Here is a 15,312-nt window from a genome sequence, read left to right as displayed (position 1 = left end):
TTCTGGGTAATTCCATTCTATTTTTAATAACTCAAGTCCATACCGCAAATAATTAGACGGGTATGTGAGGGTGGGTATGTGGGGCTGGGTATGGGGATGTGGATGTGGGTATGTGGGGGTGGGTATGTGGGGGTGGGTATGTAGGGGTGGGTATGTGGGGGTGGGTATGTGGGGATGGGTTTATGGGGATGGGTATGTGGGGGTGGGTATGTGGGGGTGGATTTGTGGGGGTGGGTATGTGGGGGAGGGTATGTGGGGGTGGGTATGTGGATGTGGGTATGTGGGAGTGGGTATGTGGGAGTGGGTATGTGGGGGTGGGTTTTTTGGGTTGGGTATGTGGGGTCAGTGTGGGTTTTGAGGACGTCTAGCCTTACACTCCTGCACAAAATTGGTGACAGAATTTTATGCATGTCAATTTGAACATAACCTAAAGCCAAGCCCACCATCAATTCACAACTGCTGTTACCACCCCAACCAACACTGAATAGTACCACTACCAACAACATACAGCACCATTATCTCCTTCCGTACCCTCCATCACTTCCCCCTTCACCCCACCACATATCACCACAACCACCACCACACATAACCCCTTCCAACCCCACCACAAATCACCACAACCACCATCACATCCACCACCACACAACTCCTTTCAACCCTACCACATATCACTACAACCACCATCACATCCACCACCACACATAACCCCTTCCAACCCCACCACATCCACCACCACACATAACCCCTTTCAACCCCACCACATATCACCACAACCACCATCACATCCACCACCACACATAACCCCTTCCAACCCTACCACATATCACCACAACCACCATCACATCCACCACCACACATTACCCCTTCCAACCCCACCACATATCACCACATCCACCATCACATCCACCACCACACAACTCCTTTCAACCCCACCACATATCAGTACAACCACCATCACATCCACCACCACACATAACCCCTTTCAACCCCAGCAAATATCACCACAACCACCATCACATCCACCACCACACATAACCCCTTCCAACCCTACCACATATCACCACAACCACCATCACAACCACCATCACATCCACCACCACACATAACCCCTTCCAACCCCACCACATATCACAACCACCACACCCAACACACATCACTGGTACCATAACACCACATCCCTAAAACATGTGTCTGATCTACATTTCAAAATAACGTATCAGGAAAATGCATGCAATGAAAATGCAATAAATTCCTCAGCGGGGGAATAAATCACATATACCCCTCCATGAGCAAGTCAGGCTGCATGCGGATTTCTGAGAGGCAGAATAAATCCCTTTTACCCATTTCAAAGCAAAAAACTGGAAGCTTTTTCAGAGTCAATGGAAACACGCGACATAACACATGTTAACATCAGCTCAATTGGACAGCTGTTTTCTATCAGTTTTGAATTTGTTTTATTCATTTACAATGTCATATTAAAACATATTGGTAGGATAAATTTGTTGTAGCAGGATCACTCGGGGTACATGGGGTTTTATGCTTCCCTCGTTAGTTTTTATACCACTCACCAAAATCTGACGTGGGATGCATAAAACCCCATGTACCCCTCGTGTACCGGCTACAAGTTATTGTGTATACATGCGTACATACTTTCTGTACCAATCTGTCCCAGCCCAAGCACCCCAATGGTTAAAGTTGACAAAGAACGGATATACTTGTAATTTCTGTGAAAGAAAATAAACCTTCCTTCAAAAAAGGAAATATGAAAACATAACGACACAAATGGGAAGGGAAACAGATGGACCTGAGCTTCTATATGTATGACATATGGCAGTCAGGCAAGTCACCAGTCTGATCACCAATATACTGAAAATGATGCTGATATCCAAGTTCGGGCTTGTGGAATTAAAACCTCTTGTCACTGATTTGGCACAAATTTCGAGGCTGAGATCAGAAACCATTCAAACCATACTCTTATCAGGGACTGATGTCCTATTCTGTCTTACGACACAGCATCATTAATTCATGTTTGTTTGTTTGTAAATAATCAATATGGACCTGACAATCCAGTGATTGACAGCATGAGCATCAATCCATGCAATTGGGATCGATGACATGCTTCAACCAAGTCAGCGAGCCGGACCACCCGATCCCGTTAGTTGCCTCTTACGACAAGCAAAGTCGCCTTTTACTAATTTATGTAAATTAATGATTTTTATAAAATAATGATAGAGGTAATCAGAAAAATGAGATTGTATTTATGTAGAGTAGATATGAATCTCTGTTTCATCTTTGATAACTTTATGGGACCAAGCGCAACCTGGTTTTGTCAACATGGACCTGGTGCAAGGTAACTCAACTTCCCTAAATCGAGCCCTGCTTATGAATGTGGCAAAGCTCTAAAATATTTGGAATATATAGCTAAGGCTTAAAAAAATTAAACAATTGGTTCTCAGGCAATGTTTTTTGAAAATATAGTGCGGGTGGGTGGTGTCTTTTTTTTTTTACCTGGTACGTAACCAATAATAAACAGTTGTGTAACCAAATAAAAAATTGTGTACAATCACCCTAGAAAAGGGCCTGCTTACATAAATGTATTCCTTGATGAATATAATACAGTAAAATACGGATATAACGAACTCAAAGCGACCACAAAGTTTAGTTCGTAATAACCGTAGTTCGTTATTAGCAGGTGTACAGAATATATACAACAAATGTCCGGGACTAAAAAATAAGTTTGTTAAATCAGGCAGGCCGTTATAAGCGTGTTCGTAACAAACATAGTTTACTGTACTAGAATACAGTATTTGAATCGAAGAATTTTTTGGTTTCTAAAAAAAGTGGAAATAAAAACGAAACGTGCAGCAAACTTTATGATGATGCAGGCTGTGCCTGTGAACCAAGACTGTTATTTTTTTAGCCTAATGGAACCTGAAGTCTTTTACTTCAAGAGTTCTCATGTGTAATATGACAGGGGGAGAAGTCCTCCTGCTATAAGCTGCAAGAGTTCATATTGTATTTGACACAGTATGCAACGAAGCAAATAAAGTATTGATGACATCACAGCTCATTCTATTCAGGACGTACAATGTAATTTCGTTGGAGGGTCCAGCTATTGTAGCTGTGAGTCATTTGAACCAAGATCAAATGTAGGGTACTGGGGTCGTACTCTGCCCTTGAATCTTAACAGGAAAGATAGGGAAGGAATCTTATATCTTCTTTGTCTGATCGTAATACTCACGCATCCCAAATTCTTGATTCGTTGGTTTTGAACATTTGTTTGAATTTTCTTTCATGAGCTATGACATGTCCGATGACATACTCCCCAATAACCTGGCCATACCCTTCTCCAGTTCGGGTAAAGGTGAAGGTCGGCTGCATCTGAAATGACATTTGAGGTGGTGTGAAATGGGGTTTAACGTCACGTCCAAAATTATTGCACTTATGTAGCGACGTGCATGTACGTGTGTGTTTGTGTGGCTGCTTGAACTTGTTCAGACTGATGCCGATTTATAGTGCTAGCTCACTGAGATACCATGCCGCAGTTTAACATGAATACCCCACTCAGACATAGTATGCTGACTCCAAGCCGACCAGTCCTTGTTTTAGCACCTTAATGCTGAACACCAGACAGGGTAGCAACAAGTACCATATTTTAACGTCTTTCGGAATGACGCGGCCAGGGATCGAACTCCGGGCGGATGCTCTACCACTAGACCACTGAAGCAGTCCAAATTACATTAGAAATATTATTATCATTAAAATCAGATATTTTACTCTGATTTGATAGCTTGATGGAGAGGAGTATCAAACCAAGTAAAATGTCCGATCTGATGGATATGAACCATTATAATATTCTTCTGGGTTCCAGATAGTTTCTTGAGCTATTGAGCATTTTCTTCACAAGTTATCATTCACGATGGGTATTCAAAATATATTTGTATTCCCTTGGGTCAGGTCTAATGGGTATTTTTACCCCAACAAGTAGACATTTGTCAGCTTGCTGACGGGGTTAACCTCTTTGATCATGTGGACAAGGCGTCCGACCTCGGATCAGAAGGTCCGTGGTTCAAATCCCATTACGGTACTCGGAAATTTTATGGCCACTACATTGGCGCCCATCGTGGGGCTGAGCACGTTCATATTAAATTTGAGCAAAATAAGCCTCAGTAGCCAATTATGTGGCCCGGGATCTGCCTTCTGTTGAAGGGGGAGTATGTAGCAGGGCATGGAGTCATCCCACAGATCACATCCTTAGCTAAAGGACAAAAAATCAAACGGAGAAGCGAACGAACAAAAAAGAGAACGGATGAATTCCCTTTCTGTATATACCCTATCTCACTTTGTGGTGAGAATAATAAGCGAGACCCAGATCCCTTTTATGCACTATTCACTGCTGTAGTGTTCATGTAGGCGTGATGCCTGCATTCGATCAATATAAAATAAGATCTATAAAGAAATAAAGCTATGCTAGTTGAAAAAGATAGAATACCTAATAAACAATATGCAAGACATAGCGACTTTTTATGCATTTATACACTGCAGTAGAGTTCATGTGTGTGATGCCTCCATTTGATTTATAAATAAAGGTCTGTGAAGAAATACTGGTATGCAAGCTGAAAAAGATACATTGGGTACTTACAGGCAGCGTGTAATATGTTATACTATTTGGGTTTTGACATTTTTCATGCCTATTTGTACGCAAGCAAGTCAAAATTAATTGGGTAATATCGATTTATTTTGCATATTTTACACAAATACCCAGCTTATCTGGAGCTGTTATTCTCCAAAACACAAATGCATATATTTTGATCTGTTATGGTCTGTTAATAATGGCAAAATACATTTGTTATCAACTTGTGTTTTATCCATACTCCTTCCATTGATGATCATCTTCTTTCTTATTCCAAAACAGTATTTGATGAATGTTCCATCTCATTAGTTTTTGTGTTGAAATACAATGATGTATTAAAAAAGAATTGAATTATTAAATTTAACAAATGTTTAAAAGTTCCTTGATTCTAAACAAAAACGGGTCTGGAAGGGTAGCAGAAGACCCGGGTTTCGATTCCCCACTTGGGTACAGCATGTGAGGGGTAACACTATACCCACTGTCGCTATATGGATGCGATAATGCCGATGCGACGTTAAATTTTAACTCACTCACTTATGTAAACAAAAACATGTGTACCTTACTCTCCTGTACAGCCGACATGATGGACTCCACCCCTGAAATTAATTTAACAAATGTGAATTTTTTAATATATATATACTTGAAATCATGAAAAATGCTTCTCCAAGTTAATACGACTGCTGACCCCTAGCCAAAAATGTTAATGTGATCTGAGGATAAGTGTGATGAAGCCTATCGGAGCGCGTTGGGTCCTGTTGGCATAGTGTTGCGTGGGTGGCGTCTATCTGGACTGCTGGAGAACCCAATGATGCCGAGTTTGACACGAGTGAGTAGAACTCTTGACCCAAGCAGTGATAACTCACCGGATGCCCATTGTGTAGTTTCTAGTCTTTGAATGACATTTGTGTGTATACAACTAATGCTCATTAAACCGTGACATGAAATATATACCCCGGTAGTTGTTGGTGTCCAATTCAAGCTGGTATTTCCGCTATCCATAGTGTGCAGTTAGGCCATCTTATTGTTGATAGTCACTTTGGAAACATAAATGCGAAGTTTATTTAAAGCGACACCACTTACATTTTTCGCATTTAATTCACGCTCATGTTAATTTCAAGATTTAAAATATTCAAGAAATGCAGACAAGCTAAGGGGGACATAGTTTTACACTTCATGGTTCTTATCTTACTTATGAGGACTCAAAATATAAAGAAATGCTACAGCATATCCCTGCATATGAAGTCACTTGTCTAAAATGTCACCAAAGACAGGCACTTCACAAATCACAAATCACAAAAAGCAAATCATAGTCTTTGTTACCACAAAACAAAGATCTGAGGACATTCCATTAAGGGTCATGTCAGAACGACCAATCAGATTGGTGCTTACCAGATTGGGAAAGTGACTGTCTGAATGAGTTTTCCAATCATGCAACCTCGATAAGGTTGACAGGGGTCAGGGGTATTCCAAATGACAGTTACGGGCTATACGACTGATTCCGTCCAAATCATTGTCTATCTCTCGGAGGAGACTGTATAGCCAGTGGGAAGTACTGCCGTAAAATCTCAGCCATCAATTAGACATTCCAGAATGTTCTTTTGTTCAGTTTTTAAATTTTGTATCAAGAACTTTGTCAAAATATTTTTAATATCATAATCTGGAATAGAAGTCGCCAGTTTGAAACTAGTTTCTAATAGCTCTAGAATGCTGCTTTCTGATTGGCTAATGTTGTCTTCTTGTTATTTCATTGGTCGGTCAAAGTTGGCAAAAGGTCGTTTTACAAACCAAATTATAAAGATCAACAGAGAACTAAATGTTGGCTGGCTCTTGTACTGACATATACAATGAAACAGACTATGCTCAAAAATCTTTTCAGCTAAATCAGAACCAGTACATGGGACAGTCTATTCTTGATTTCTTCCCATTGGCAATAAGTAGAAGAAAGATTTAACTCTCAGGAATCCAATAAACAATTACTAACCTGCCCATGTTGACTGAACCCATTTCAAGGGGAGATCACTCTGGCCAATTAGTTGCACCACCACCTTTGGGTCACAGAGGACCACTCCACTGACTTGACACAGGCTGCTCGCTGGCACCAAGCCTGGAGATCACACAGATGCATGGATGATAAATGGGTGATGGATGCTACAGTATGGACGGTGATGGATGGGTAAAGGATGGAATAAAGGATGGATCAATGGGTGATGGATGCTACAGTATGGATGGTGACGCATGGGTAAAGGATGGAATAAAGGATGGATCCATGGGTGATGGATGCTACAGTATGGATGGTGATGGATGGGTAAAGGATGGATCAATGGGTGATGGATGCTACAGTATGGATGGTGACGCATGGGTAAAGGATGGAATAAAGGATGGATCAATGCGTGATGGATGCTACAGTATGGATGGTGATGGATGGGTAAAGGATGGATCAATGGGTGATATATGCCATAGTATGGCTGGTGATAGATGGGTAAAGGATGGATCAATGAGTGATGGATGCTACAGAATGGCTGGTGATGGATGGGTAAAGGATGGATCAATGAGTGATGGATGCTACAGAATGGCTGGTGATAGATGGGTAAAGGATGGATCAATGAGTGATGGATGCTACAGAATGGATGGTGATGGATGGGTAAAGGATGGATCAATGAGTGATGGATGCTACAGAATGGATGGTGATGGATGGGTAAAGGATGGATCAATGGGTGATGGATGCTACAGAATGGATGTGATGGATGGGTAAAGGATGGATCAATGGGTGATGGATGCTACAGAATTGATGTGATGGATGGGTAAAGGATGGATCAATGAGTGATGGATGCTACAGTATGGACGGTGATAGATGGGTAAAGGATGGATCAATGAGTGATGGATGCTACAGAATGGCTGGTGATAGATGGGTAAAGGATGGATCAATGCGTGATGGATGCTACAGTATGGATGGTGATGGATGGGTAAAGGATGGATCAATGGGTGATGGATGCTACAGTATGGATGGTGACTGATGGAAAAAGGATGGATCCATGGGTGATATATGCCATAGTATGGCTGGTGATAGATGGGTAAAGGATGGATCAATGAGTGATGGATGCTACAGAATGGCTGGTGATGGATGGGTAAAGGATGGATCAATAAGTGATGGATGCTACAGAATGGCTGGTGATAGATGGGTAAAGGATGGATCAATGAGTGATGGATGCTACAGAATGGCTGGTGATGGATGGGTAAAGGATGGATCAATGAGTGATGGATGCTACAGAATGGATGGTGATGGATGGGTAAAGGATGGATCAATGGGTGATGGATGCTACAGAATGGATGTGATGGATGGGTAAAGGATGGATCAATGGGTGATGGATGCTACAGAATGGATGTGATGGATGGGTAAAGGATGGATCAATGAGTGATGGATGCTACAGTATGGATGGTGATGGATGGGTAAGGATGGAATAAAGGATGGATCAATAGGTGATGGATGCTACAGTATGGATGGTGACTGATGGATAAAGGATGGATCCATGGGTGATATATGCCACAGTATGGCTGGTGATAGATGGGTAAAGGATGGATCAATGAGTGATGGATGCTACAGAATGGCTGGTGATAGATGGGTAAAGGATGGATCAATGAGTGATGGATGCTACAGAATGGCTGGTGATGGATGGGTAAAGGATGGATCAATGAGTGATGGATGCTACAGAATGGCTGGTGATAGATGGGTAAAGGATGGATCAATGAGTGATGGATGCTACAGAATGGCTGGTGATGGATGGGTAAAGGATGGATCAATGAGTGATGGATGCTACAGAATAGAGGGTGATGGATGGGTAAAGGATGGATCAATGAGTGATGGATGCTACAGTATGGAAGGTGATGGATGGGTAAAGGATGGAATAAAGGATGGATCAATGGGTGATGGATGCTACAGTATGGATGGTGATGCATGGGTAAAGGATGGAATAAAGGATGGATCAATGGGTGATGGATGCTACAGTATGGATGGTGACTGATGGAAAAAGGATGGATCAATGAGTGATGGATGCTATGGTATGAATGGTGACTGATCCCACTGCCTGAGGCATCTGTTTCATTTTTGGTCGATTTTACACCTTTAGATAAACATTTGTCATGAAAATTGTACCTTTCATTGAGAAAATATCCCAAACATGAAAATCTAATTCCAATTGCGTATTTATCCTCTATGTCCGGTCATCAAAGATGTACGGAGAGCTAGCAGTATACAGTCACTTTGATGTGTAAAGTCATATTGTCATGCACCTCACTCTCGCGGTTGTAGTAGTATATCTATATAATTCTTCAAAACAATATGTAAAGCAAACCGAAAGGCATGCATTGGGCCCCCTGTTCTTTCTTCAGAATGAGGGCGTTTGTTCCGAATATAAACAAGAGAAAAGTCTGGTCACGTGATAAACCTACGCCCTCTGTGTGGTCCCGTCACTGAAGCAGAAACGGATGGGGCGAGCAGAGCCAAGTTTTTTGGTTTGTTGTTTAACGGCACACTCAGCAATATTCCAGCTATATGACGACGGTCTGTAAATAATCAAGTCTGGACCAGACAATCCAGTGATTAATATCATGAGCATCAATCCACGTAATTGGGATTGATGACATGCATCAACCAAGTCAGCGAGCCTGACCACCCGATCCCGTTAGTCATGTCTTACGACAAGCATAGTCACCTTTTACGGCAAGCATGGGTTGCTGAAGACCTATTCTACTCACTCTTGCTTGACAATGGTATAAGGATCTGTCCCGCAACGTCACCTTTACAGTATTAAAGAGGTTGTTATCCATATATTGTGTCTACTATCAATTGTGTACTATCAAACAATTCAGATTGATGTCCTGTCCCTTTAAACCATTTAACATTCATCCTGCTGACAATGAGGCCTATATCTTTATAACTGTTTAAGACATTGTGATTTTTTTGTATAAAATCAACAATGATACAGAAAATAAAACAATGAAAACAATAAGTGGTCTGTAGGATATATGCATTTATAGTTTAGAACCCACACAAGGGCTGGGAGAGTAAACACGGGTACTCGTGTTGGGTGGGTAGTGAGTAAGATATGAAGTACCCACAGGACTACCTGGACCCGTGGTAAGTCACATACCGTATTCGACGTAATAAACGCCCCGCTCTAATAAGCTGCGATATTTGCTGATATATTGGCTAGTGTAACAAACCCAATTAGCACCCCTTCCGATTGATCAATGATCAAGATTTATTTATTCGCGTATAATACACACTCGTGTGTTATATGCACCCTTAATTATGAGCAATTAAATTCTGGAAAAATATATCTGTTGTACATAAACATTTCAGGCTGTCACTATAAACCACGAAATTTATCTTTCAACTCTGATAAGAGGCCCCTATTTCTAATTAATGTTTCTACAAAACATGAATAAAACCCATTGCTTATTACGTCGAATAGGGTAATATAGTTTAATGACTAAAATTATCCAGAACACCATGTTTACACAATAGGGCTGGGACGAGTCCAAATTTACTACCCGGGTACCCAATCCCCTATTACCCGAAACCTACCTGGGTACCAACTGCAGGTCTCAAGAGTTGGGAACAAAATGTCTGATTGGGAATTGTTTTACCGCAGCCCTGGCCAAAACTATTTAGATACATATATCAATCAATCAGATCATGCATGCACTGAAGTTGACTGAACCTTTATCCTTACGCAAACAAATAAAAGTCCACAGGAATGTGTGCATCATCAGAAAGAAATGAGAAGATTAGCGACATGTAGTGTAACCACTGAGCTACAGTGAGTTTTTGTCATTAAACAATATATCATGTGACTAACCACTGGTCAGGGTAGTCCTGTGGGTACCCGGGTCCGACTCAGGACCCACCCAAATCCAGTACCCGAATGCCCCGTCCCAGCCCAATTACGCAACATGTCACTAATGTTCGCATTTCTTTATGACTTTTATATTTTTGAATAAAGATAAAACTTCAGTCAACTTCTGTGTTTGCATGAGCAGATCGTTTTAATACCTGTACATCTAAATACGTTTTTTCCAGCGCTACGGTCAAACTATTCCCAATCGGGCATGTTGTACCTATCACTTGAGACCTACAGCGGGTACCCGGCTAGGGTCGGGTAATAGTGGGGTGGGTACCCGGTGGTCAATATGGACTCGTCCCACACCTTACGAAATGAGACAACTCATTCTCCGTCTCGCCGCATACTTTCCTTGCCCTTTGATGTCAACACAACTCACCATGGTCCAAATCAGCTGATAATGTTATATGCATGTATTCCCTATGTATCGTTATTATTATGTCATCGCAAAACAAACATGAATAAAACACGTTTCAACATACCTGCTTTGTCTAATTGTATGACATTAACATCAACATCTGGTAATAAGCTTCTCACCGACGCAGCTAAATCACGGATTGCCGTCGCCACAACCACGGAGCCTCGCGAAACAGCGGCCATAGTTCTAGGCTAGAGTTACCCCCCTTCCCACAGCGCGCTTTCGCCAGCTGCTGTTCAAAGGTGTGATCTGATTATGATATTGATATGCATGCGCGTGCATATGTTTGGCACTTAGACGTCGCAGTTCAGTGAAACATATATATTTTTTCAAATCCATCAAGACAGCATTAATTACATTTGAAGGTGAGGTGAGGTGAAATGGGGCTTATGTCGCGTCCAAGATTATTGCACTTCAAAAGCGACGTGCTTGCACGTATCTGTGTGTCTGCTTGTACTAGTTCGGATTGATGCCGATTTTATAGTGCTTGCCCACATGATATGCCGCATGAATTTAACATGAATACGCCCTCTCAGACTCTCGAGCCGACCATGCAGTCTTTGTTTTAGCCCTTTACCTAATAATGCCGAGCGCCAGGCAGGGTAACAACAAGAACCATGTTTCAACGTTGTTTGTTTTGTTGTTTACGCCGCACTCAGCAATATTCAACGTCTTTTGGTATGACGCGACCGGAGATCGAACTCAAGACCTTCCGCTCTCCGGGCGGACGCTCTACCACAAGACAACGGAAACGGTTCTACATTTAGACTTTAAGTAATTATTAATGTCGATAAGGATTAGGGCTGGGACGAGTCCAAATTTACTACGCGGGTACCCACCACCTATTACCCGACCCTACCCGGGTACCTACTGTAGGTCTCAGGAGATGTCTCAAAAAGTCCCATTCGATCCCCGGCCGCGTCATACCAAAAGACTTAAAAAGATGGTGCTTGTTGTTACCCTGTCTGGCGCTCGGCATTAAGGGGCTTAAACAAGGACTGGTCGGCTCGGAGTCAGTATACTGTGTCTGAGTGGGGTATTCATGTTAAACTGCGGCATGGTATCTTAGTGGGCTAGCACTATTAATCGGCATCAGTCCGGTCTAGTACAAGCAGCCACACACACACACACGTTCATGCACGTCCATATATATATATATATAAGTATAAGTGTAATAATCTTGGACGCGACGTTAAACCCCATTTCACCTCACCTCAACGATACCTGCTGAAGTGTTGCCCTCATAGCACGTGATGCAAAAAAGTAAAAACTATTGTCATGGTTACAAAACGTGTCACTAGTGAATCGATGTCAGTTTCTGTAGTCAATATTGGTATGCCACTAATTTGTATAAACACACGGACGCTCGTCAGGAATTAAAACAGGATAATGTTTTTTTATATGGATATTTAATATTGAATTATATGAACAGTGCGTGTCTTTTTTCGAGATGAATATGTCAATAAGGTTGATATTAAATATTTAATATCGGGACGTGTATGTTTTTAATCTTCGAACACGAGCAAGTCTTTGACCCAAGCATAATTTTCATTGTAAACAATAAGAGCAAAAAAAAATCTTGGATCACTTCCTCACGTATACTGAGTCATATTAAAACTTCACATTTTTAAAAGTAATCCCATATGTGATATACAACGGACAAATGTATCAGAGAAGATAATTTTTAATCATTAATGTCCAAAGAAGGATTTTTAATTAACGGTGGTAACCATAATTTGTTCCAAGCACCTACGGTATTCGGTAATAACATCAACAGTTTAAATCATAAGTCCCAAGCACGAGAATCTGATGGCACACAAGTTCAGTAGCGTGTATGGCAAACCATGTGCGTTGACAACTGCCACACAACGCCTCCGCATGGACCTTGTGATGCTTGTGAACACATGATTGGGAAGACGACGCCATTGTTGCTGCAAAATGGTGCCAAGATCTTGCAATTTCTGTGGTTGGTTCTGGAGAGTTCGCAGACTTCTGCCAAGAGCATCCCAGACGTGTTCGATGGGATTGAGGTCGGGATACGGCCAGTCCATGACGTTGACTCCCGCATCCTGAAGGAAATTCCTTGTCAAAATTGCTGTGTGGGGTCTGGCATTGTCGTGTTGGAAGATTAACCCGGGTTCATGTGCTGCCATAAAAGGCAGAAGTTCTGGTGCCAGTACCTTGTCGCGGTAAGCAGCAGCTTTGAGGTTGTCACGGATGACAAGAAGCCTGGAACGTGCATTGCCACAGAAAGCACCCCACACCATGACACTTCCGCCTCGAAATCTGTCAACTTCCTGTACACAACACTGGGCGTAACGTTCATGACGGCGCCTCCACACCCTCGCCTTACTATCAGCAAATCGAAGATTAAATCGGGATTCATCACTGAAGACGACTTGATTCCATTTCCTCTGAATCCATCGTAAGTGTCGCTGTGCCCACAATTGACGTTGACGTCTGTGTAATTGAGTCAGAATCGGCCGGCAGTATGGCCGTCGTGCTTGAAGGTGAGCAGTTCTCAGACGGTTTCGAACAGTTTGCGCACTCAGTCTACCCCTAAACAGTTCATTTCTGGTTGATGTAGCCCTCAAAAATCGGTAACGGAGGTGACGTAAGACAATCTGACGATCCTCTGCATGTGACGTCACACGTGGTCGACCTGGCCGAGGGCGATCAGTGGTGGTACCCGTTTGCTGTAGACGCGTCTGTAAATCATAAACAGTCCGTCGACTACAGCCCATCGTCCTTGCGACTTCAGCTACGGACGTTCCCGTCTGCAACATGCCGATGGCATGTTCACGTTGCACATTTGAAAGGCGTGGCATGACAAATGGCCGTAAAGACTTTTGTTTTCTTGTGTTTTTCTCTTTTTGTTAATGACTGCTAACAAGTATGGCATCTGAAGACAATACGTGGTCATTACTGTTTAAATACACAATAAGGGCCCACAATGATAACTGGTCAAAATGTTAAAATTTTAGGATTGTGAAGTTTTTAATTTGGTTCAGTATATTTTCTTTTGATTCTTATATCCTAAAAGTCCAAAACTTGTAATTGATATAAAAAAATGATACGATGACCATCACATGAACCAGTTCGATGATTTAACTGACAGTATTTAAACATTTAGCATTTTTAGTTGGCTAAAAGGGGCGGTATCATACCTTGTCCCTTGTTGTCTACACAAGATCTGAAAGTGAGGGAAGGAGTTTTGTTGAACGTCGCTTTAAACAACATGCTAGTTTAATGTCGGAGAATAGCCCTAAGCAGCGTTGACGTGGACGTGAGAGTCGCAATCTACTAGGTTCATATTTTAGGTAAATCACGATCATATTTCGTATTCAACAAGTAGAGTAAATACTAATTTTAGTGTGTGAGTGAGTTTGGTTTGACGCCGCTTTGAACAGTATTCCAGTTACACGGCGTGTCAGTAGACGTACGTGGGGGTGGGGGTGGGGGTGGGGTGTGGGGTGTGTGGTGCAATTATGGAAATTTGATGAAGTCCAGGAGCACGGGTTGGTGTTTACAGTCATGTTCAGGGCGAATACAGGATTCGAACCCGCCATCATAGGTGCCTGTCACGCCTAAGGGTCGCAACTGCGCACAGCGAATTGTGGTGGCGCCTGCCACGACTTGGCCAACCTTGTCCTACCCTCTACGACATAAAACGTCTTTCATCATATTATCGTTGCAAGGTCAGGTGAGGTGAAATCGGGTTTAATTCACGTCCAAGATTATTGCATTCATATTGCGACGTGCATGCACGTGTGTGTATGTGTGGCTGCTTGTACTAGTTCGGACTGATGCCGATTTATAGTGCTAGCACACTGAGATACCATGCCGCAGTTTAACATGAATACCCCACTGAGACATAGTATACTGACTCCGAGCCGACCAGTCCTTGTTTTAGCCCTTTAACGTCGAGCGCCAGACAAGGTAACAACAAGTACCATATTTTAACGTCTTTTCGTTTGACGCGGGCGGACACTCTACCACTAGACCACGGAGGCTGTCCAACAACACAAAGAAATCTGACAAAATCAACCAAAGCGACATTTTGGCCAACGCCACATTTTTCAAGGTTTATCTCGTTGTGGTACATTTTAACGACATTTTCACATTTTAGATAGGGCGACATTTCGATTTTGAAGACCGTCGTTTTGTTGCTCTTTGGTAAAAAAGAAATGATATTCAAAGCACGAGATTGTTCAAAATGTTGTGTCGTTGCATCGTCGTGCTTTAGTTAATTTTGACACTTTTTGCTTGAATTTAGAATGCCGACAACGCAACAATGTCTTTCTAGGATTCCATACATTTCAGACACGCGTTGACACACACAGACGTCTAGATCGAGTTGA

The 15,312-nt window shown here is 42.1% G+C and overlaps 1 protein-coding gene across 1 annotated transcript in view; it reads right to left on the bottom strand.

Moving 5' to 3' along the window:
- Positions 1 to 11,149, bottom strand: part of LOC124146534 (glyoxylate/hydroxypyruvate reductase A-like) — a 31,524-nt gene extending 20,375 nt beyond the window's left edge. The window contains exons 1-5 of the mRNA XM_048401744.1: positions 11,016 to 11,149; positions 6,615 to 6,737; positions 5,192 to 5,229; positions 3,242 to 3,381; positions 1,651 to 1,724 (exon numbers count right to left, since the gene is read on the bottom strand). Coding sequence (XP_048257701.1) covers positions 1,651 to 1,724; positions 3,242 to 3,381; positions 5,192 to 5,229; positions 6,615 to 6,737; positions 11,016 to 11,133 — 493 coding nt within the window. The 5' untranslated portion in view covers positions 11,134 to 11,149. The remainder of the gene's footprint in view (positions 1 to 1,650; positions 1,725 to 3,241; positions 3,382 to 5,191; positions 5,230 to 6,614; positions 6,738 to 11,015) is intronic.
- Between the last annotated feature and the right edge of the window lie 4,163 nt (positions 11,150 to 15,312).

This window comes from Haliotis rufescens, unplaced genomic scaffold (assembly GCF_023055435.1).
Source record: "Haliotis rufescens isolate VD_foot unplaced genomic scaffold, xgHalRufe1.0.p SCAF_23, whole genome shotgun sequence".
Lineage (NCBI taxonomy): Eukaryota > Metazoa > Mollusca > Gastropoda > Lepetellida > Haliotidae > Haliotis > Haliotis rufescens.
This window is presented reverse-complemented; position numbering and strand designations above follow the sequence as displayed.